Raw genomic sequence first — 22,515 nt, forward strand, 5'->3', positions numbered from 1 at the left:
CAGAGTTGAATCTGTCACTCCTGGCAGAAACCACCCAAGAGCTGAACTTGGCCTTCAACAGAGGCAGCGAAGAAAGAGGGAGGAACGTGAAGACTGACCCAGGAGGCGTGAGGCATGTTCTGCTCCGCCCGGGACAGGGTGCCTGGCCAGGCGGCACCACCCTGTACTAGCCGTCGCTGGGTGCCGCCCTGTGCATGAGTTTTATTGCCTCAGTAACCCGCACGGCGCTGGCCCTGTTTTACAGATGAGGAGACCAAGGGTCAGGGAGGTGGGGCTGGACTTCTAACGCAGGTCTGATTCCAGGGCCCGCTGGCTCCATCAGCTGCCTGTCCCACCGCAGAGAGAAGCGACCCGGGCTATTAATTCTGCTTCCCAAGGAGCCGGCGCCCAGATCCTTGTCTGGATCTCTGCTGTCGCACCTTTTGGTGGTGGTGAGAGGTGCTGTTAGGGTTTCCCTTTAGGTGGGCGAAAATATCTATTTACCCTGCAATGGAGCCGTTTCCCCAGGCAAGTCTCTAACTAGCTAAATGGCTTGTCCTGTCTCTGTCGGCTGGGAAGACGCCCACTGCGACACGTGAGCCAGTCTGCAGGGACACGTTGAAGCAGCGCTCTCACCTGTCACATGCCCACACAGATCGCCATCAGCCGGGGCCGGGGACGCGGGGCCAGCTCGGGTGATGGCGGCCAGGCATGGCTCGTGTGCCAGGAGGCTGGCCCCTCCCAGAGAGATGGCAGGGCTTTCGGGGCACTGGACTCTAGACCTCCGAGGGAGGTTACCCTTACGCTGCGTCAAAAGGGTGCGCAAGGGTCTCGGTCCACCCAGTCCTCGGTGGGTCAACAGGGAGCTGTCACGGGACCCTCTCAGCCATGCAGGGACTCCCCCGGGGGAGAATGCTGGAATGGACCCTAGTCTCAGGCAGTGGCTTGGTCCAGCCCCTCATCCTGGGCACACAGAGCTGCTCCATGGGGGTCTTCGTAGAGTAGGGGGGTGCGCAGAGCTGGCGTGAGCCCACAGGGACGGCGTGGATGGGGGAGCGAGGAGACCACACCCGCTCAACCTTTGCCCCCGCCGATGCTGACCATGGTGGGGCCGGCGGGGCTCTGACCCCGGCTGGCCGGGCAGTGGCGGGTGGGCTCTTCCAGCTTGGAGATGATCTCGGGAAGGGGCTGCAGATTCCACTCACCCTGCAAGGAAGGGACCAGGAGGTAAACTGAGGCTGGAGGGGTGAAGCGGAGGCCATCACCCCAGGCACTTTTCCCAATGATCTCTTTCCCTTAAACTCACCTCGTCCCAAACCAACCCCCCATTGCTACTTGGGGGTCCTCACCTGGAAGTCATCCTAGGCCCCCATCTGCCTCCTTGGCCGCCCCTCACTTCGTTCAGAGAAGCAGTCAGAAGCCCTGGGCCCAGACTGATGTTTTAGCGATCCCCACCCCCCGCCCCATGACAAGGCTGCATCAAAGGGCACATTTTAACCGCATCAGACGTCTGCCCTAAACGGCTCTCTGACGCGCCATTAGGAGGCCCGCCCTTGGTGCCGGGAATGTTTGATTTATAGCAATTAATCCAGCTCCCAAATGCCTCCAGAAAACCTGCCTTCCAGACTTGCGGGCTGCAGAGCCCTCCACGCCTAACTCAGCACCAGCCCTGGCCTCAGACAGGCGGCTGGCCCGGGGAATACATGAGATGCCTTTGAATCCCAGTGGGTCTCAGATAAGGAGAGAAACCAGCCTGCCGTTTCAGACTGTATGGTTTCTCACCTGCCCCTCCCTAAGCACTTTATTTTTAGGCTCCGGGGGAGTTTGCTGGCGGCCTGCTCACACCACCAAGATTAGTCCCGTGATGTGACGGCATCAGAGAGCGGGTAGCGCCCTTCTGGGGTGGCTGTCAGTTTCTCCCTCTGCAGACCGTCAGCTGTCTGTCTGGGCCCGTCTGTCACCACCAGATTACTCAACTGTTTTGTGTGAGTGCGTCTTGCCAGCTCCTTGGGGTGGAGCCCTGTCACCCACACCGGGGTCCTCTGAGGGGCCTGGGGCGCTAAGGGGTGGGCAGCCACAGAACTTGCCGCTGGGGGTTGGGAAGGGGCTACGGCGTTTCCAAGGGCGGCGGCTGGCGTGCCCCTGACACACACACACACACACACACACACACACACACACACACACACACACACAGGGCAGGCATACCTGGAAGCGGACAGCCGAGGACTTGTTGCAGTGCATGGAGATGGGGGCAAAGCTGTACAGAGCCTTGAGCACTTGGCGGTTGAAGGAGTTCCAGGGCACAGAGGCAAACTGCTCAGGGACAGAAGTTTGAGGGCAGGTGCAGACTTCCTCGCTGTTGAACCTTGTTGGGGGAAGAAACAGCCCAGAGTAGGGTATGGCAGAGGGGAGGGGAGCCCAGCAGGGCAAATGACGCCTCCCTGTAGATGGGTGGGGTCCCCAGAGTAGCTCTCAGGCCACCAGCCTCCTAACATACTGCCTTGGCCCTGACTCCCTGCTGGCAATGGCTAATAGGTTCATCTCTTCTGCCAGCTTGGATCAGTAGGGAATGGCTGCTCCAGGGCTGGGTGGAGGGGGCTTCTCAGGCCAAGTCCAGACTCACTAGGAAACAAGTGCGGGGATCGATTAGTGATGCCTGCCACAGACACCTCAAGGGGGAGTGGAGACATGGTTGCCACATCTGTGCTCCCCGTGCTCCTGGATTCCTCACTTTCGCCCAGCTGCCGAACAGGGCCTCGGGGGTTCTGGGTTGGGGTTCCCCTGCCATGCCCAGGGATGGGAGGCACAGCAGACGTGCTCCCCTGGAGCCATCACCTGTTCACAAGGTGGAAATACTTCTGCAGGAAGCCAGGGTCCACGGCACTCTTGCAGAGCTCCAGCTGCGTCAGGGGGTAGTAGTGCACGTAGTTGACACACATCTCCTCCAGGATCCCAAAGCCCCCCTGCGGGACGGAGATGACGCCCGTCAGCACCAGCGCTTTACTCCTGGACGCTGCCGCTCAGCATCTCATATATTCACTGCATTCATGCATTCATTCGTTCCCTCATCACGCGGTGCCAGACCATGTTCTGAGCCAGCAAAGTCCCTGCCCTCTTGGAATTCCCAGCCTTTGCAGGTGAGACCAATAGCAAACCAGTCAGCCAGTACGTTCGTCTCGGGTGGTGGTAAGTGTTGCTAGGAATCAAACTACAACGGAGGCACCAGAGACGGGTATTAGTGTACCCATTTTATGGATGCAGAAACTGAGTCCCAGGGAGGGTAAAGGGCAAGGCCTGAGTGGATGCAGGCTCCCGACCTTGGCTGGGGAGCTGTCCCCTCAGTCTGCGGTGTGAGCCTGGGGACTGGGGACAGCAGGGGAAGCCTCCCCTCACAGAAGACCCCGCATGGCCACCTGTCATTTCCAGAACTTGGCTCTGGGAGGAGCAGGGGCTGCAGAAGAGGCGCCGGTGACTAGAGGCTGTCACAAGCCACCCAGGGAAACCTGTGGCTTTGTCATCCTGGGAGGGAGCAGCGTGCCACCAGCTTTAAGCCCCTGGCCAGGTCCCTGCTCTCAGAGCCGCTGAACGTGGAGCCCAGACCCAGGAAGAGGAGGAACCTGGCAGCAGAGGGGCCAGGCTGGAGGGAGCAGAGGTCCGCCTGGCAGCGGCTCAGACCCCAGCAGGGCAGGGGCAGGTTTGGGTGCGTGGCCCCGGCCCACCTTTGCCTTGCCTAGGCTCCCAGCTCTTTGTGAACAATGGAGTGGGCCTGGAGGGGGTGGTTATTTGGCTGGTGGGAAAGTTTGAGGGGAGAAAGGCATCTGCTTCTTTATGGTGAACAAAAGCGCCGTAAAAAGCCCAGCTGAGGGCTCACGCCAGGCAGTGGACAGGGAGCCTGGGCAGCTCTGCTCAAGGATGACTGTTTAAAAAGGAAATTCCCCAGGAGCCGCTGCCCCACTCCCGAGGGGCACCAAGGGGGAGGGTTTCACCTGTATTGTTCCCTGGTTCTGACCCCCCATTTCCCAAGGCCTCTGGGCCAGCCTGTCCTGGCCTCAGATCAGGAAGATAACCTCCCTCCTGGAATTCCACAGATTCCTGTACCTCCTACTACTGCTTGTCTCAGACATCAAAAGAGAGAGTCCCGGACCCTCTGCGGGCTGTGCTCAGGAAGACCTCCCTTTGTCTCCACCCTGGGATGGAAATCACATTTCAGGCCCGGGGCTGTCAGAGTGTGGGAAGGCCCTGCTGCCCTCCGCTGTCATCCCGCCTGGTGACAGGGCCACCTCCCCGAGGAGGGTGTGGGGCGGTGGCCTGAAGCCCTCAGGAACACTCACGTGGCCAGAACATCCCTGGACGTGACACCATTTCTCCCGGATGAGGTCGGGTGGGGCAGGGAGCATGGCCCTCGCAGAAGCAGCACGGAGCAGGGCTTGGCCCGGCGGGCTCCCCTTCACCGTTCACCGGCTGGATGCCAAGCAGGTGCCTGACATCTCCCACCCTCAGCCCCAGTGGCCTCGCCCACAGGGTAGGAGATGCTGCGGTCCTGCCTGGGCCGTTGTTCAGCTCATAGACTCCCTACCGAGAGGCAGCACGTGCAGTGTTGGCGCCTGGACCAGCCCTGCTCCCTGCCAGCTGGGTGCCCCCAGTTGCTCCATCTCACTGTTTCCTGGGACAGCTGCCTCAGAGGGTCCTGGCCAAGCTTCAAGCGTTCCTACGCACAGACAGGCTGAGTCATTACAGCAAGTCCTCCGCGTGGAGAAGGGCTAGGGTTAGGAGGTGCTCCACGTTAGCGGCTGTGTTATGTGCTGAGCCCCCCCTTGCCGTCTCATAAAGAAGGTGCTGCAGGGCTTCCCTGGTGGCGCAGTGGTTGAGAGTCCGCCTGCCGATGCGGGGGACGCGGGTTCGTGCCCCGGTCCCGGAAGATCCCACGTGCCGCATAGTGGCTGGGCCCGTGAGCCATGGCCGCTGAGCCTGCGCGTCTGCTCCGCAGCGGGAGAGGCCACAACAGTGAGAGGCCCACATACCGCAAAAAAAAAAAAGAAGATGCTGGGGTTTAGGGCAGGGGTGCGTGCCTGCAAAGCTCTCCTGCGGCCCCCCCCACCAAGTTTGTGACCATAGACCCAGAGCAGTTGTCACCTTAAATCCAGATGGAGGGAGGGGTCACGAGGCAGGAAATTTACAGGCACACAGCCCGGGGCTAAATGCCTGTTCAGCCCTAGTTGTCAGGTGTGTGACTTTCAGCAAGTGTCTCCCCTCTCTGAGCCTCAGTTTCTCACCCATGAACACAGAGACAAGGATTCCTACCTTGGAGACTGGTGTGAACCCTAAGTAAGAGGTGGAAACACCCCAGTGTCCATCCACGCGTGAATGGCAAACAACTGTGGTCCATCCACACGATGGAGTCTTATTCAGCCAGAAAGAGGAGTGAGGCACAGCTTGGATGAACCTCGAAAACAAGATGCTGAGTGAAAAAAGCCCGTCACAAAAGGGCACAGGTTATATCATTGATCTGAAAGCCCAGAATTGGAAAATCCGTAGAGACAGAAAGTAGATCAGTTATCGCTTGGGGCTGAGGGTATGGGGCTGAAGGATTTGGGGTTTCTTTTGGGGGCAGGAAATGTTCTAAAATTGACTGCGGTGACGGTTGCACGTAGCAAATATTCTAAATGTCATTGAATCGCACACTTGAAGTGGGTGAATTGTACAGCGTGTGAATTACATCTCAATAAAGCTGTCTTAAAGGAAACTAAACGGGACAGAGAGTAGACGTTCAATGAACGTCAGCTGCATGAAAAGACAGAGCAGTGCCGGGTGCAGACCGGAGTTCCTGGGTAAGGGAGGGGACAGCGCAGGCTGGGACGCAACACCGGGTCTGGTGCACTCGGACCTCGTGACTCCCGGGGTGATTCCTGGGACCTACGCTGACTACCGAGACAGTCAGAGATTCTGTCGGCAAGTGGTCAGGGCGCTCGGGCGGTCTTGGTCTGTGCCTGTTGACCCGGGATGATTGTTAACAGGGTCGCCCTTTGTTCTCAGAGGTGCCCCAGCTGTTCGATTCATCACGTGGCCACCTATCTGTTGGCGCTGCCCGCATGCCTAGCCCTGGACAGATCCTCCTCCTGGGCTGCCCACAGCCCAGCCCAGATGAACCCGTGCCCCATCCCTCCGGAGCAGAGTCAACTACATTTACACGGGATTGTCTTAGCACGAAGCCCAAAGGGGGCAGCGTGACAATGAACGTCTCTGAGGCCCCTTTAGTTTGGCAGGCTAACAGTGTGTTAGAAAAGCGGCTGCAGGTTTGTTACCAAAGGTGTGAGAATGCCCTTTGTCCTCTGCCTGCCTGCCCACCTCCCCTCTGCCTGGCCCTCCCCGCCTCTCCCCCTCCTTGGTCTCTGTCTGACAATCGCCTCTCTTGGCCCTGCTCCCAACACTTCCACCCCGTCTTTAGTTTTATCCCAACTCTGCTTGTCGCTGGTGGCAGGCCTGTCTCCTTGGGGGCAGGGAGCAACCTCACGCCTGTGGCCGCTCCCCAGCACCAGCTCTAGTGTTGATATTTATTGCCGTGGCGCTCTTCCTAGGGCAGCCATCAAAATAACCCAGAGAGCTTGTTAAACCACGGGTCGCCGGTGTCACCACCCAAATTCCAGCTCCAGCTCGATGGGTCTGGGGAGGAACCGATGAGTTTACCATCGGTTTTTTTTTTTTTTTTTTGCCAAGGTCCCAGGGGATGCTGACGTTGCTGGTACAGGGACCACACCCTGAGAGCCACTGGTTGATTGAATGAATGAAGGAGGGGCAGCCCTGCCCTCTGGTCTAGAGGAGATAAGACTTGTCCACGTGCTCTGCAGCAGATGGCAAGAAGCCAGGTGACTTACCACGGTGGCCAGCTTCCTGTCTCCCGTGTTGTATGTGCAGGAAGTGATGAGCACGTCTCCCTGAGAACCAAGCCGACAAAGGCCCGTCAGCACCGGCCCGCGTCGGGTACCAGGTGCACTGGGCCCGTCCCACCTGGTGCCTGACTGCGGTAGTCAGTCCACTACTGAGGAGCCCAGCAGTGGGCCCAGGGTACCCACACGTGAGGGTCCCTCTCTGAGTGTCCCAGGGGGTGATTACTCGTCGGCCTCTGTGGCCCCCTCCTACAGGGTGGTTGCCTGGGGCTGGAGGGACCCACAGTGACCCCCACGCCCTCATCTCTCCCTAAAGCTCTCGGGTCTGCGGCCAGCTGGTCGGGCGGGGGGATGCTTGGCACCCCAAGAGCAGTCTGGTCCTGACCCCTCTGCGGCCCCTCCGTGCAGCCCCGGTGAGTCTCTCGGTGGGGCAGCCCCAGCCCCTGTCCTGCACGGACCTGGCTCTGGAAGGCCTTCCACAGCCTCTGCCCTCCCCCATTGCTTCCTGTCCCTCCCCGCTGGGGACGGCACTCCTGGCACTCCTGGCCCCCCCCACCGCCCCCCGTCCCTAACCAGGCACTCACCGGGTGGACGGACACGACCTTCTTCAACATGCGGATCTCCTGGGGTGGGCAGAGTTGGGGGGAGGGGAGGGGCAGAGAGGGGGAGGGGCAGAGCAGTGGGGAGGGGAGACTTCAGAGTACTGCAGACACAGCCCCCCGATTCCTCTATGGGAAGCCAGGACTGGCTAAGTTTGGCCTCTGGTCAGGAACAGATTAGGACAAGAAGGTGGCCATCTAAGATGGATGTTACCGTCAAGCTGCCAGGGTCCCCCGAATCCCTCAGTTGGCTACACGCCAGGATCCCCCACTGGAGTCCCTCCCCCAGATGAAATCCGCAAGAGGAACCGGCTGGCTGTGTGTGCTCCTCGGGTGTCTGGGCCTGGCCCAGGAGAGGGAGCCCCGGAAAGGGGACGTTTCTATGGCCGTCGGGAGAGAGAGGGTCGGACAGCCCACAGCCATGCCCTGCGCGGGCCGGCAGGGTGGGGCGGGGCGGGGAAGGGGTGCGGCGTGGTGGGCCCTACCTGGAAGTGAGGGCTGTAGTGGTTGTCTCTGTTCACAATCTCCTTCTCGCGGCCGTCCCGGGCCAGCACCGTGACCACCTTCCTGCCCGTCAGGTGCGTGTGGAGTTGAGAGGCGAAGATGTGGATTCCGGAAGGAGGCAGAGCCTGCGGGGATGGGGGGGGGGCGTCAGGGCCTGGCCACGTGGTTGTCTGCACCCCCAGGGCCAGAGAACGGCCATGTGAGTACTTCCCTGGACTGTTTGCATCACCCAGGCCCTTCCTTCTCCCGGATCGGTGAAACCCCCCATCAGAAAACTCAGTAGAGGGACGTCCCTGGCAGTCCAGTGGTTCAGAATCTGCCTTCCAAGGCCGGGGACGCAGGTTCAATCTCTGGTTGGGGGACTAATATCCCACGTGCCTCGGGGCAACTGAGCCCGCGCGCCGCAACCGGAGAGAAGCCTGGGCTTGTCCGGCTGCCGACGGCTTCCCTTTGGGTCCTCTCTTGAGCCCCCGAAGTCTGGTCGGTTCATTCTGCCTCTATTCCACAGACTCTAGGGTCCTCACGTCCAGCAGATGACGTGGGACAGCAGTGCCGGCCGTCCTGTCCAGCCTCTGCCAGCCTCCAGCACCGGCAGGTCCCCAGCTGCCCTCGGCACGACCTCCCTTCATCTGCGTGAGAGCCAGGCCGCTGTTCCCTGCTGTCACCGTCACCTGGTACTACAGCCGTGGTGGGACCGTGAAGCTGCAGGCGGGCGGCACGGAGGAAACAGGCCAGCTCTCACATCACCACCAGGGCAGACGGCCATTTTCCAGATGCTTCCCTCGCGTTAACATTCACTTGATTTAGACAGAACGTTTCCTAAAACGGATTACACACGTCAAGCTTTTTCTGCTCGATGTGGTCATCTCCCTGACCACACACCGCCGTGTTCGTCCACCCCATCAGCTGCTCAGGGAGGTCCTGGTGCCCTCGTCCCGTCACTGAGCGACCCCAGGCTGCTGCACTTCTGCACGTCACCTGATTTCACATTTGGCTTCTATCTTGTTCTCCTCCAGCTACTGTCCCCTGCCCTCATCATTATGAGGACTGGGAAACCTTGTGGCCACATTTGTGACCATTGGGGCCAGGCCTGGGAGCACCCGCTGACCAATGGGGCCCTGGGTTTCTCCCGTCTGGTCCCCAGAGGCCGACCACTGGCCTAGAGTCGTGGGTGTGTGACAGGTGCAGGGGAATTGCTGTCCTGGGGCCTGTGGTCCAAAACACTGTACTTCTTCTTGGCTTGTCTTGGGTGAGGATACCTAGACCAGGCCAGACTTCCGACTGCAGAAATTACGCCCCTCGGAGGTCTGCTAACGGAGATGAGATCCCCCACTCTGCCGGAGGCCCTTCCATGAGAGTCCACAGAAATGCGATTTTCACAAAGAATGTACCATTTAAAGGGGAACAAGAAAACTGAGTTATTTTTATTTTGGGCTGTAAAGTATTTAGAGACTCTGGTGAGAGAAGGCAGGTCTGCATTCCCAGGCTGGTGACAGGCATATTCTCAAGGTCAGTGGGTCAACATGACCCGTGTACCCCTGGCAAAGGTCAGTCACTTGGCCTGGGGCCCCTCTTTGCCGGTGAGTCTGCAGCCCCAGCTCCAGGCTCAGGCCACAGAGACTTTCACACGGCAAGGTGTCACCACGTTCTGGGGACACGGGAAAGTGTCAGATGCTGGTGTGGTTACGGTTTGTCACCCCTGGTCTCAGATAAGAGCTGACCCACCGTGGATGCAGGTGAGGCCAGTGCAGTCTGACAGCTCTGTCCCTTCAGTTCGAGGGCCCTTTGCTTGCCTAAGACTTGGAGGCTCAGGGAGCTCCCGGGAAGAGCAAATCCCAGGGAATCCATTCACTGAGAAGACAAATCCACATTTAAACCGCATCACAAAGCAGGCTGCTGTGTGAAGTCAGAGAGACCCGTGTTTAACTCCTCACTCTGCAACTGGAGGCACTGTGGCCCCGGCAAGCCTCAGTCTCCCCATCTGTGAAGTGGGGACGCTAACACTCACCTTGCAGGTCATCGTGAGAAGCAAAGGTACCACATGGGAGAGAGTGTTTGCAGCATCCCCAACAGACCATGCCGTTAACAGCCACCATATAAAAAGAACTTTGGGTTTCTTTTACTATTGGTTTCTACCAGTAGTAAGACAGACAACCCACTAGAAACACTGGACACGGTTATGAACAGATATTCGCAGAAAGGAAGGGCAAATGGCCAAGAAACAGGTGCAAACACCCTCAACTTCCACAAATGGGGAAATTCAAATTGAACGACAGTGATGTTTTTCTCCCAAGTGATTGAGAAAATATTTTAAGCATTGATAATATGGTGGGTCAGTAAGTCTGAGGCACCAGGCACCCTCTGGTACTGTGGGGGGAAGAAGCCCCAGAACGGGCTTTCTGGGGGGCTTTTTGCCAGATTTATTCAAATTAAAGCTCACATCCCTGTGCGTGGCAATTCCACCTCTAGAATACACCTGATACACATTTCCCGTGGGCACAGAATTTCCCTGAGGGCTTCTTCCTGTTAGTGGAAAGTTGACAGCAGCCTGGATACTGGTGACGAGGGGACAGTTCAGCACAGGCCGGGATGGGGGGAGGCCGGGGAGAACCGAGGACCCAGAATTTGGGGAGTCACTTCCGCTCCTCCCGAAGCTCGGTCCCTCCATCTGCCCCCGAGTCTAAGCGTTACCTGTACCACACCTGCCCTCGCACGGCAGCCCTGGGGATCAGTGCTCCCTTGTGTCCTGCGCCCCAGGCACTTCGCTGGCCTCACCTGGTCTGGCGCCAGTGAAGTTCCCACTGAATCCGTGCTGTGCGTCGGTTAAAGGGCGTCACGGACAAACGTTCACTATTCAGTTTGTTTTTAAACATGCCGCATGTAAGGGCTTGTAGAAACAGGTAGGGAAAAAGTCCGAAGGGGCACAAGAGATCCAGCAACTGGTTACCTTGGGGAGGGGGAGAGGCTGCTTGGACCAAGGGGTGTTAGCTGCACTGCCTGCGTTTCTCATGGTGAATGCGTTGTCTATCTCATTCATAGGATGAACATGTATTTTAAACACTGGTTCAGGTTTGGACTAAATGGGAGCCAGCTGTTACTGGAGAGGAAGATGCAGACGCACGCCGGCCGGTGGGAAGGTTCCTTGGCATCCAGAGGAGGTGGGGGGGGGGTGGCGCTGGTGGAGCTGCAGGATGGGGAAAGCAAAGCCACAAGCCACCGACCTCGGCCCCCACCCTCGGGGCCTCAGCAGGGGAAGCAGGGCGGTGCCAGGCCCAGCCCCATGTCCGGCCCACTCACCAGCTGGGTGCACTTGTCCGTGCAGTAGCCGGTGAGGACGAAGCCCGTCTCCTGCGGGGGGATGGCCATCACAGGCGTGTACACCAGGCCCAGCTCCATGATGCCCGCATCAAAGCGCCGCAGCGTGGCTGTGTAGTACAGGCGGATGCCAGAGGAGTCGCGCCGGCCTGGGAGGAGGAGGGACGGAGGTGAGCGGAGCCCCTCGCCCCCACCCCCGCCTGGCACACGGACCCCACTAGCCACCCTCAACCAGGAGGCAGCAGTCACCCACACCCGCACCCACCTGCATTTGTTCCCACACCTGTTTACCCCAGGCGGACGCCATGGTTACAAGGACCAATTCACCTGTGCAATTCCCACGTGCAAGGCAAGGGCCACTGTTTCTGTGAAAACGAGGTGAATGCTTTGGAAAGACTTGATTAAGGCAACGAAAGAAAACCCAAAACCGTGCTGTTGAACCGGGTCAGGTGAGATGCCTGCAGTGCATTTAGGAAGCTCGCCAACACCTCGGAGGGCTTGGGAAGTGCTTTGATGTTCTTCCTGCTGGTTCAAAGGGCTCTGAGCTGGAACTGACCAGCAGGACACCTGTCGGTGAGGTTTGGGCAGACAGCAGGGCGTGGCCGCTCTCACAGAGGAGCCTCGGCCCCATCGGGCAGGTGAGCGTGAGTCTGTGTGGTGAAGTCAGCAAGAAGCATCTAAGGCACATCCTTCTCGTGGCCTCTCTCCCTCCTTCCTCCTTTGATTCCTGTCCTGCAGGGTTGACCCAGGGGCTGCGTATGCTGGGAGGACATCGCAGGAGAAACCTAAGCAGGAGCGTGGACCCCTGGAGCAGGGTCAGCGCTAAGGGCGTAGCCCCCCCGGCTCACACGCCGTCCCGGGTCCCATCTGCTCAACCGTGCACTGTGTGCTCTCAGGCAAGTTGCTGTCCCTCTCTGGGCTCGAAGTCAAGGACCTCTTCCAAAGAAGAATTTGGTGCTTCTGCCCATCATGTTCCAGCCACACCTGCCAGGTCTTCTTGTAGTTGACAAATTGGAGAGTCCACGGCTCCCTGGGCAGCCTCCCAGTGGTCATACGAAGCTGACGGACGGAGGTCTGGGGATGCCGGCACCCACAGGTCTCGAGTATCCCTTTCCCTGCCAGGAGTCTGTCAGCGAGGCCCTGAGCGTCTCGGGGCTGGTCCCATGGGAGAGGAGTAGCGGCTGGACATGGCCCATCCCCTCGGAATGGGCAGGAGAGCTGGGAGCTGGGCGGGGGAGCCCGTGTAACTGAAGAATCATCCTCCCGCAATGACAGATGGGGAAACTGAGGCCAGGAACCTGAGCTGAAGACCCTGCTCAAGATTGCAGGGCTGGCAAGTGGCCGAGCTGGGACCCCAGCCCAGGGCACCTTTGGGGGCAGGGCTGTCTCCCTGCTCAGCTGCTCTGAGGTGGAGCAGAGGACACACCGTCTTGCCTCTGCCTCCCTCCCTCCCTGCCCCGTTCTCCTCCTGCAATGTCCAGACTCAGCCTCTGTATCTCTGGGCCGATTACATCAGAGGATAATAATAAAAAGGGAGATGCAATTGGTTAAAATTCAGATGGGGATTAAATAGTGAAATAATGGTTGAATTTTGATATTTAGAGAAAAGAGACCCATCTCCAGATTTGCAAAGTGACAGGGGCATCCTTATATCTGGCAAAAGATCCATAAATACAAGCAGGTAATCAGGAAGAGACAGACTTCCCTGATGCTTAAGGAGTTTTCAAAAATCCATTTGCTTTCACGCTTTAAATGAGCAATAAATCCCGTGTCATGCCAAGGCCCAGGCTGACGTATACGCCTCTGCGTGCTCTGGAGATAATTCCAGCGGCGGCAGGAAGTATTAGTTAATGCCGCCAGGAAGAAGTCGCTGGTGGCTACTGGTTGAGCACAGCCCGGTGCCCGCATCCAGTTGGGAGCGTTACATGCACGAGCTTTCCCAGCCTCAGGACAGCTGAGGGAGGTCAGGAAGCAGGGGTAGGGGTCACCCACCCAGGGTCCCGCAGCGAGGGAGACACAGGCTGGGACCTGGCCGGGAGCTGATGTCTCATCTCTCAGACTATTTCTGCCCCTCACTTACACAAATGAAAAATGTCATTTAAAAAAAAAAAAAAAAGAGAGAGTAGGGCTTCCCTGGTGGCGCAGTGGTTGAGAGTCCGCCTGCCGATGCAGGGGACACGGGTTCGTGCCCCGGTCCGGGAAGATCCCACATGCCGCGGAGCGGCTGGGCCCGTGAGCCATGGCCGCTGGGCCTGCGCGTCCAGAGCCTGTGCTCCGCTATGGGAGAGGCCACAACAGTGAGAGGCCCGTGTACCAGAGAGAGAGTGAGTGAGAGGAAGAGGGCTACGTGACAATATATGGCAGGAGATGCTGGTGAAACAGAGAGAGGAAAATGTCCGTTTCGGATACAGTATCAGCTGGCAGCATCACCCTAAAGACTGACCCTGGTTGTTCCTCCTTCAGGTACAGGATGACCCAGCAGTCCCTGCTATCTGCCCCCACCTCGCTTTCCCATCCCCTACACTGCAGCCAGGCTGGACCGCCTGTCTCCCTTTCCCCGCTCCGTGTCTGCGAACAGCACAGCCTATCCCTCCATCTGGAATGAAGCACCTGTCAGCTTCCCCTGTGAAAATGCTCCTGCCCTCCGAGGCCCAGGTCACGAGCCGCCATGATGCCACCCAGGCCGTGTGGACCCTTCCTTTCATACCTTCTTGCACTTTGCTTGTGTCTCCCTCCTAAAAAGCCTTTGCACCTTTCTGGACCTAAGGTCTGGTGTGGTAAATTGGGGAATGAGACATGATCCTGCATCTCACAGGAGGGGGTCTTGTGGATTTCTGTTTGCCTAGTATAAATTCAACAGCGCGAAACAAGCAAGAGCCACCCCTCTAGTGCCCAGGGCAGACATCGCTAATCAATCCCAGTACGGCCTTCAGCTGCCTTTCCAGCAGGGAGCTGGAGCTGCAGCTGAGGGTCAGTCAGAGGAGTCCCGGTGAGCAGAAACTGTTTGCCACCCTGACACAGAGCACATGGAAATAAAATCCCATCGACACATTCACACTCCAGGCATGCATTTGCTCTGTTGCGACAGGTTTTGAGAAGCAGGAGGGAAGTTCATAGCCAGAAACGCCCCCCAGTGAGCCAGGCACTCCCCTTGCCCTGAGGACAGTCCTGGGGCCGTGCCTCCCAACGGTCAAACCGTTGGCGGCTGGGTTCTAGGCAGGGATCGTGTTGGCTCTGGAGTGGCCTGCATCCTGCCATCCTGCCATGTGCCCTGTCCTGGCCCAGCCTGTTCTGGGGACAGCAGAGCCACCTCTCATGGGTGCTGGAGAGTCACCCCTTTGGGGAGGGGAGGTCAGGGATGGGGGGGCATCTCCTGGTCTGAGCAGCCTCACAGAAGTTAGATTTTCAGGGGAGACGGCACATGCGACCACTCCGGCCTGTGACCTCCCTCCATTGTCTGTGACCCCGTTGGTTGGCACACCTGATGCTAGCCTTCTGCTCTGTCGGGTGCCAATGAGGAAAGGGTGTGGGAGGAGGGGTGAGCTGTGTTTACTCAGATGGACCCGACATCTAAATGATTCCTTAAAGCTTCAGAATCAGACCAAGCTTGCCAGGTTCAAGTGTGGGCTCGGCCTAGTGTGGCTGCACCACCGAGGCCATGCAGACGGGTCAGACCAGACCTGCTGGCTCTAAATTCCTCCTTGCTTCGTGGCCCTGGAGGCATCCCTTTACCACTGGCCTTAATTTGCTCTTAATTGTGCCTTAATTGTGCAAAATAGGCACACAAGAAACCTCTACCTGCCTTTCCCAGGTGGTACCTGGGACAGCGTCATGTGGATGGCAGCTGGTGTTTGTGAAGGGGGAGGGGTGAAGATGCTGGGCCCCCACCGTGCGGATGAGCCAGCCGATGAGACTCTGCCTGGGGAGCCCACCGCAGGCCCAGGAGACGGGCAGTGAACAAGAGACAAGAGGGACGCAGGCCGCGGTGGGCCACGCGACAAGGAGGCTAGACCTGGGGGGAGAGGGATGCGGTGCTAAGCCCCGCCAGCCCGGCTATCTTCCTAACTGGGTATGGCCGCGCCCAGGGTTCCCGAGGGGAGGACGGTAAGGCTGGAAGCACACCTCGGAGCTCCCTACCTTTTATCATCAGCGGGTTGTGGTAGTGGACTTCCAGGCGGAGAAATCTGGAGGACCCAGGGCCCCCGAAAGCAAGGCCGGCTTCCTCTGGGTAGTAAAAGGCCTGCAGGGAGCAGGGAGGGTGGGGTCAGGCCAGGCAGACAGACTGGGGTGTCAAGAGAGGGGTCCTGGGGCGGTCAGGGCATACCCACCCATGTGCTGGGGCCTGAGCTGCAGTGAGTGCTGTTGGTGGGGCAGCCAGATTAGGACTCTCCCCCTGACGGGCAGCTCATTACCAGCCCATGCAATGTTCCTATTAGACTCGGGGTCAGGGAGTGGGGAGAGCTCATGCCCCCAGGCGAGCCCACCGCCCAAGCCCCTCCTCTGAGCCGGTGGAGGAAGCTGCTGGAAGACCCTGGACACAGCCCAGGGAGGCCAGCCCCGGGACCACCCTGTGCACAGAGCCCTCCAAGTCCAGCGGAACTTGATCGGGGAAATGAGAGTGATACCCACGAGGAATGTTAGGTCGTGGGGCTCCTGCATTTTTCCAGGAAAGTAACGGAGGCTGGAGAAGGCGTTCGTGGCTCAAAAGAGCCATGGGATTCCAACAATGCACGGGTGGTGGGGAGACGGGGTTATTCGGGGCCTGGGTTGCCCTGGGGGCCTCACTTCTTGAAGGCTCTCATGCATAACTGGGGGACCCCTGGGGAGATGCTGGGAAGGGCACGCACCTTGGCGCCCAGGGCCCAGGCAGCCAGCACGTGGCGACAGTAGTTGAGCCTCTCCGGCTTCATCTTGGAGTCGCAGGGCCCGCTGAAGTGGGGGAAGCTCTCGAACTCGGCTGCGCACTGGAAGACCTCCATGTGGTGCACCAGGGCCTCGTTGCCCTCGGTGACGATGGGCTCGTACTGCGGGAGCAGAGCACCCACTGGACTTGGGACAGTGGACCCCGCCCACCCACCTGCTCACCCCCACTGGTGGGGCTCTCACCCAGCAGCTCCCTTCCGTGGGCCTCTGCTTGCCCCTCTGTAAAGTGGGAGGGTTGAGCCAGGTGATTTCCAGGGGTGCTTCTGGGGCTCAGGGTTTTGCGGGTGGAGCCACCACCCTGGAACCAGAATCTGCCAGCAGCTCACGGTGAGCTCAGGAGCAAAGGGAAGGGGACCCAGGCCAGTCATTTCCCGATAAGGGGCTTGAGGGACAGGAAGGCAGCAGTCCTCGTGTGAACGTGGCAGTGGCTGCACAGACACACGGAGACTGCCCAAGGCAAGGCTGAGCCTAAGGGGCAGGTGCAGCACTGAGTCAGGCCCACCACTTCCTGCTGTGTGACTTTGGGAACTCACACTACCTCTCTGGGCTGCACGTCCTCGAATGGAAATAAGAGTGATAATATCTAGCACTGTGTGTGTAGTATTGTATGATGGAGGGGGTAAACCACCTCCTCTTTCCCCCGGGCCAGGCAAAGAGGGGACATTCAACAGCTACTGTCGTTACTGTTATATCTCCAGGAAGGTGTTTAGAGCAATTGAGCTCTGAGTTGAGTTGTTATTTCATGAAGGAGGAGGGCGTCCTGACGGACAGATAAATAGCTAGACAGCTGTTCCAGTCCCAAGATAAGATGCAAAAATCAAGACATTATCAGTTGCCTTTGGTCCAGGCTGGGAAGCTGGGGTGAAGCAGCCCTGGGAGGGTGGGGAGTGAGCAGGGTGACGGGGGGCGGGGCAGAGCACACTTGTGACTGCAGAAAGTTCAGACCCTGCCTGGGGTCCACACCGCAGAGGTCACTGGTCCAAGCAGGACCGTGGACAGCTCCCCAGGGCAGGCCACCTCTGAGGCCCCAGGCGGGAGGCAGAGCTGGGATAGGACTGGGCCCACGTACCATGACGATGTGGTGCCGAGGGAAGCCGTCCGGGAGCTCGGTGATGTAGCACCAGTACGTGGTTTCCTGGCCGGGGACCAGGACGTCTGGGGCGCGGATCTCCATGGTGCGCATGTCCGAGGGCAGGGCCGGGATGGAGATGTTGGGCTTCAGCAGTTGCACCCTCTGCAGCCCCGTCTGCAGGCTGGAGACGTTGATGGCCTCCAGCGACTGGAACGGCTCCTCCAGGATCCCATACACCAAGTGGACGGTGCCGTCCTGCAGGCGAGACAGGGCCCGGCACTCACCCACTCACACCCCCAGAGTTGGGCTCCTGGTAACCGGGGAGATGCCAGGTCCCTACCCACACTTGCCTGGCTGGTGACATGCCCGATTCTCACCTCTCTGAAGGAGGGGAGCTTTGAGGCTCTGTGTGGACCTGGCTGGGATTAAATCCAAGGCCGACCACCCCCAGAGCCCACGGTTTGCCCCAGCCATTAATACATGTTGTCTTCCTAAATGCTTTCTATCTACGTTTGCTTAGCATCCATTCAACTAACCATTGCTGGGTCGCCGTGAACCAGGCCGGCTGGCTCACCTGGGACATGTGTTCCCTCCACCACCCCCAGGGTCACTGGGGACAGGGCTGTTCTCTGCACAGGTGTCTCAGAGCTCCAGGCAGGAGGCTTCCCCACACCCAGGCTGGAGGCTCTGAGCTGAGCACACATTGGCACCAGACGCCATGCAAAGTTCTGGGAGAGGGTCCTCTGCCTGCCCTTGCCCTTGTCCATGGGGAAGGTGAGCCAGGAGGGTAAGGACTCAGACCTCCTTCTGGAAGGGCACTTCTTCTGGCTCCAGCTCTGTCCCCTCTCTGCCGTGTGTCCCTGGGCAAGTCCTCCCCTGTCTGGCCTCAGTTTCCTCGTGTAGCACTGGGCCAACCCATGTCGCTGACACGTCATAAAGATAACACAGACTTTGGGTGTCAAGGTGCATTGGAAAGTGGAAAGGACTTTGCCTTCGGGAGATAACTGGTTTGTTTTTCCCTAAGGGTCTTGGAGCAGCGTGAGAAGCCTAAGGGTTTTTAGATCTGTTGCAGCTGTGAATTCCTAGACAGAGCAGGTCGAGCCTTACAGATCATCTAATTCCCTTTTCTCCTTTTACAGACAGGTAAACTGAGGCCCAGAGGAGGAGGGGACCTGCCCTGAGCCTCACAGCCCGTTGTCCACAGAGCCAGTCTGGGAAACCAAGTCTCCTGGGCTCTTTCCAGAATTCTGAAGATGCTGGACCAGGAAGAGAGAACTAGTCAGGAGGAAGACCACTCAGGTCCCTGTCTGAAAGCTTCGGGGCGAGACCAACATCTAGAAACACGTCAGCTATTTGTCAACCAAGAGCTGCTTGCTTGAGGGACCAGACGCCGATGGCAGAGCTGGTTTCTCCCCACCTGCCTTGTCCCCACCCAGCCGCCTCTGGAATCCACGCTCTCTGTGCACGGCTGGCCCAGGGATACCGCCCTGGTATGCGAGAGGGCCCCACGCAGCCCACGGTCTCCTGGGCAAGCGGGCTGCCACCCACCTCGATGAGGTAATCCTTGGGGTCACAGGTGCCAAAGGGCCTCTTGAACAGCAGGGACAGGCCTTCCCGGGTCCTCTGTGCCCGCAGCAGCTGGTAATCCTGCTGGGCGTCCAGATGGATCTGCCCCTTCTGGTCACTCCAGGCGTCCTGTAGAGGCAAGGGCGGGCTCGGAGCACAAGGGACCGAGTTCAGGGTTGGCCGCCCGCCGTGCAGCCCCTGGACACACCTCGCCCTGGGGCTCCTGGGGTTCTGCCCGGGGTGGGCGTCACGCCCACACTCGGTGTCTGCCTGAGACAGTGGAGTTGACCTCCAACCCCACTCTCTTCCTCTGTGCCCTTGACACACGGCCCCAGGACTCACTGGGGCTGGTTAGCCATGCAGGTTCCCAGACCTCTGGGTGAGACCCAGGAGCCTTAGACAAAGAATCGCCTTTGGTCTGTGGAGGGAGGGACCCTAACAGCACACGGAGCCTCGGAGAGGGTTTGGGGGGCCCACCCCGCACTTGCACACCCCTGAGAGTGAGCCCGCCTGAAACGCCGCCCCCCCAGCATCTTGCCCACCTCGCCCTAGTCTTAGCCTTGCCCCGAGAGGGTAAACCGAGGCCCAGGAGGAAACGGACCCGCTGCATTTCCCCAGGGTGTCCGAGGGTGGTGGTTCTGGCCAGACCCTGCCCTCCCCTCTCCCTAGCTGTTTCCCTGGCACCAGGCTCTAAGGCTCGGCCACGCCGGGGCTCCAGGCCAGGGCCCGGAAAGCCGTCCACCTGGCAAGGAGGCTGTGAGGGAAACCCTGCCCCCGAGCAGCAGGCCCGCTATTCCAGCTCAGGAACACGGGACCACCAGCCCTTGGCCTTAGGATTTTCTTAAACCCTGCATTCAGGGCTGAAGCATGTTTTCCTCATTTCCTTGAGCAAAAAAGAAACCTGCAAAAGATTTTGCCACCTTTTCCCTAGAGAAAAGCACAGTGGAGCTCGTGCTGGGGTGCACTGCTGATCTGCAGAAGGGCTCATTTCAAACAGAAGCAGAAAGCCAGCTTGTGAGCTTTCGGCTGGAAGTCTAGAATTCATTGTTGAACATATTTGCTAAAGGAGGAAAAACAAGTCTGACATTTGTTTGCATAGGAATTTGTTGTGCAAATTAATCCTGCCTGTGCTGGAGGGCCAAGTGACCCCAGCTCTCTTGGCAGCCGGGGAAGCTGCTCCCGCGCTTGGCGGCTCCTCTGGGACGCGCTGCCCAGGTCCTTCTTGGCCGTGACCCGTAGCCACTGAGCATCCTGGTGGAGGAGAGGTGGGACAGCCGGGTCCCGGGAGACCCCACCCCGTCTGGCTGGTGGTCGGGCTCACCCACCCTCCCCTGGGAAGTGGGCAGAGCTCCTTCCTGCCTGCAGAGTTGTGGCAGGGCTTGGACAGAGCACCACCGGGTTCCAGAAAGACCAGCTCATGTGAACTCACACATCGCAAGAAGGTGGAGAGGGATTATTGTACCCACTCTGCAGATGGGGTACGCGAGGCCGGGGGCCTGTCCTGACCCTGGCTCGGTGCGCCGCTGGATTCCCACACTTAATTGAAGGAAGAGCCCCTCTGCTCACAGATAAAGTGCCTCCTGCGTCTGTTTCCGTGAGAGAGTTGGGTCTGGTCCCCAGAGAGGTCGGGGTGGAAGAATGTAGGGTGGCAGCTCAGGGCAAGATGGCTAGGCTCCCCCAACCCAGAGGGCCTCCCTTCAGCTTGTCGAGGGCCCCCAAAACCTCTCTCCTTTGAAGGGAAACCTCCCCCCACTCCTTCTCCCTTTCTGGCAAGAACGGGGGTGAATTTCGGGCGTGGAGTGAAGCGCACGCCCTCAGCGTCCTGGCTTAACTCCACGACGGTTCGTTCCACGCCTGGGTTGGGGGCCGGGGAGTCTGCACCTGCTCAGGTTACCCACATGAGCCAGCACCGCGTCCTTGGCAGTGGGCAGGCAGGCCAGCCACCGTGCTTGGCCGCATGTGACCTCTGGGCGTTGTTCGCGCAGGTGGGTACGTGGGGGCCGCCCTCCCGAGGGTGGGGGCGGTGGAGGACGTGTGTTTATGTGGCGAGTGTGTCCTTCGCGTGCGGCTGTGCTCCTTGGGTGCGCTGAGCTCTGTCATTTGGGGTGTGCAGTCAAGGACCATGGAAGTCATCTACTTCCCATTTTGTCCTCACATCAGCATCCCCGAGATGCCCAAGCTTGGGGCACAAGGGATGCTCAGAGTAAACGTGACCAGAGAGGCAGAAGGGAGACTTCCTTTGCCAGGTTAAGGACGGTGAGTGTAGAGGAAAAGGCAAGTTCAGGAGCACTGTGGAGGGAAGACTCACCCCAAAGTGGGCACCGTCCCCGTCGGTCCAGAGCACGACCAGGTCGGCGTTCTCCAACTCGCCACGGTCCGACATCCCAAACAGGACGCCGGCCTTGAGCTCCCGCACCAGGAGCTGGAAGTGGACAGTCTCCTGCACGTAGCTGACATTCCACGACAGCTCCAGGGTCCCCTCGGGGTCCAGGGGGATGTGGTAGGGGAAGGGGCTCTCGCGGGGTGCCGAGCCCTGCAGTGCGGCCACCAGGATGACCAGGAAGACGGCCACCGCTGTGCCGTACATGGAGGCGGCCTCGCGCACGCTGGGGCTGGGGACCTGCATGGCTGGGTGAGCTTGGCCGCCCCACCTGGCCATTTATGTCTCGGCCCCGCAGGGGGTGGGCCCGGGCTCCACCGGTAATCACATTTGTCTGGTGGGGAATTCAATTGTCCCAGTGACCCTCCCACCAGGCCGGGCCCCAGGCCAAATGCTTTGCTGCCCTCGCTTCTCCTAATTGGCACTAATGACACATGGACATCGTCAGTGGGAATTGAAGCAGACAGGCTGGTTTCATTCGCTCTGAATAGTCTCCGAGAAGTATCCGGAAAGGGCTCCTCCCTGCAGGCGGCCTCCAGCCAGGCGCTGGGCTGACCACCAGGCTGGCTGCCTGGGCCTGTCCCCGCAGAGCTGACGGGTTGGGCCCATGTGCTGCTCCACCGTGGATGGGCAGACTGAGGCTCCGAGGGGTTATTTCCAAGGTGACCAGTGAGTGATGAGACCTCACTGCCGCAGGCGCAGGGAGCTGTTTATAATATAATACTAGAGGGTGGACCGATTTCAAACTAAAAATAAAAGACGATCCCCAAATAGTCCCTGTGTTTAAACACTCTCTCCTTGGCCTGCTGTTCCCGTTTTTGTCTTCTCTCGATTTCCCCACAGGCTCCAGCTGGTGCCACAGCTGCTCCAGAAGGAGTGGTTGTACTGCTGGGGTGGGGGCAGATTGCAGGTGGATTTCTGGGGGCCCCAGAGAGCAGGCTACATTGCTGGGGAGCAGACTTTTTTTTTTTTTATTAACATCTTTATTGGGGTATAATTGCTTTACAATGCTGTGTTAGTTTCTGCTTTATAACACAGTGAATCAGTTATACATATACATAGGTCCCCATATCTCTTCCCTCTTGCGTCTCCCTCCCTCCCAGCCTCCCTATCCCACCCCTCCAGGTGGTCACAAAGCACTGAGTTGATCTCCCTGTGCTATGCGGCTGCTTCCCACTAGCTATCTACCTTACGTTTGGTAGTGGATATGTGTCCATGCCTCTCTCTCGCCCTGTCACAGCTCACCCTTCCCCCTCCCCATATCCTCAAGTCCGTTCTCTAGTAGGTCTG

At 59.0% G+C, this 22,515-nt stretch overlaps 1 protein-coding gene across 1 annotated transcript; it reads right to left on the reverse strand.

Annotated features, from left to right (window-relative positions):
• Positions 1 to 579: 579 nt before the first annotated feature.
• Positions 580 to 21,472, reverse strand: DBH (dopamine beta-hydroxylase). The gene is made up of 12 exons (XM_024762341.1): positions 21,154 to 21,472; positions 18,828 to 18,974; positions 17,277 to 17,534; positions 16,132 to 16,308; positions 15,422 to 15,524; positions 11,267 to 11,433; positions 7,951 to 8,094; positions 7,451 to 7,489; positions 6,855 to 6,914; positions 2,818 to 2,945; positions 2,188 to 2,347; positions 580 to 1,185 (listed from the first exon to the last, which is right to left on the reverse strand). Exons 1-12 carry the CDS (start codon positions 21,469 to 21,471, stop codon positions 1,054 to 1,056), a joined length of 1,833 nt encoding a protein of 610 aa, XP_024618109.1. The 5' UTR covers position 21,472; the 3' UTR covers positions 580 to 1,053.
• Positions 21,473 to 22,515: the final 1,043 nt, after the last annotated feature.

This window comes from Neophocaena asiaeorientalis, unplaced genomic scaffold, assembly GCF_003031525.2.
Source record: "Neophocaena asiaeorientalis asiaeorientalis breed wild unplaced genomic scaffold, Neophocaena_asiaeorientalis_V1.1 scaffold78, whole genome shotgun sequence".
Taxonomy (NCBI): domain Eukaryota; kingdom Metazoa; phylum Chordata; class Mammalia; order Artiodactyla; family Phocoenidae; genus Neophocaena; species Neophocaena asiaeorientalis.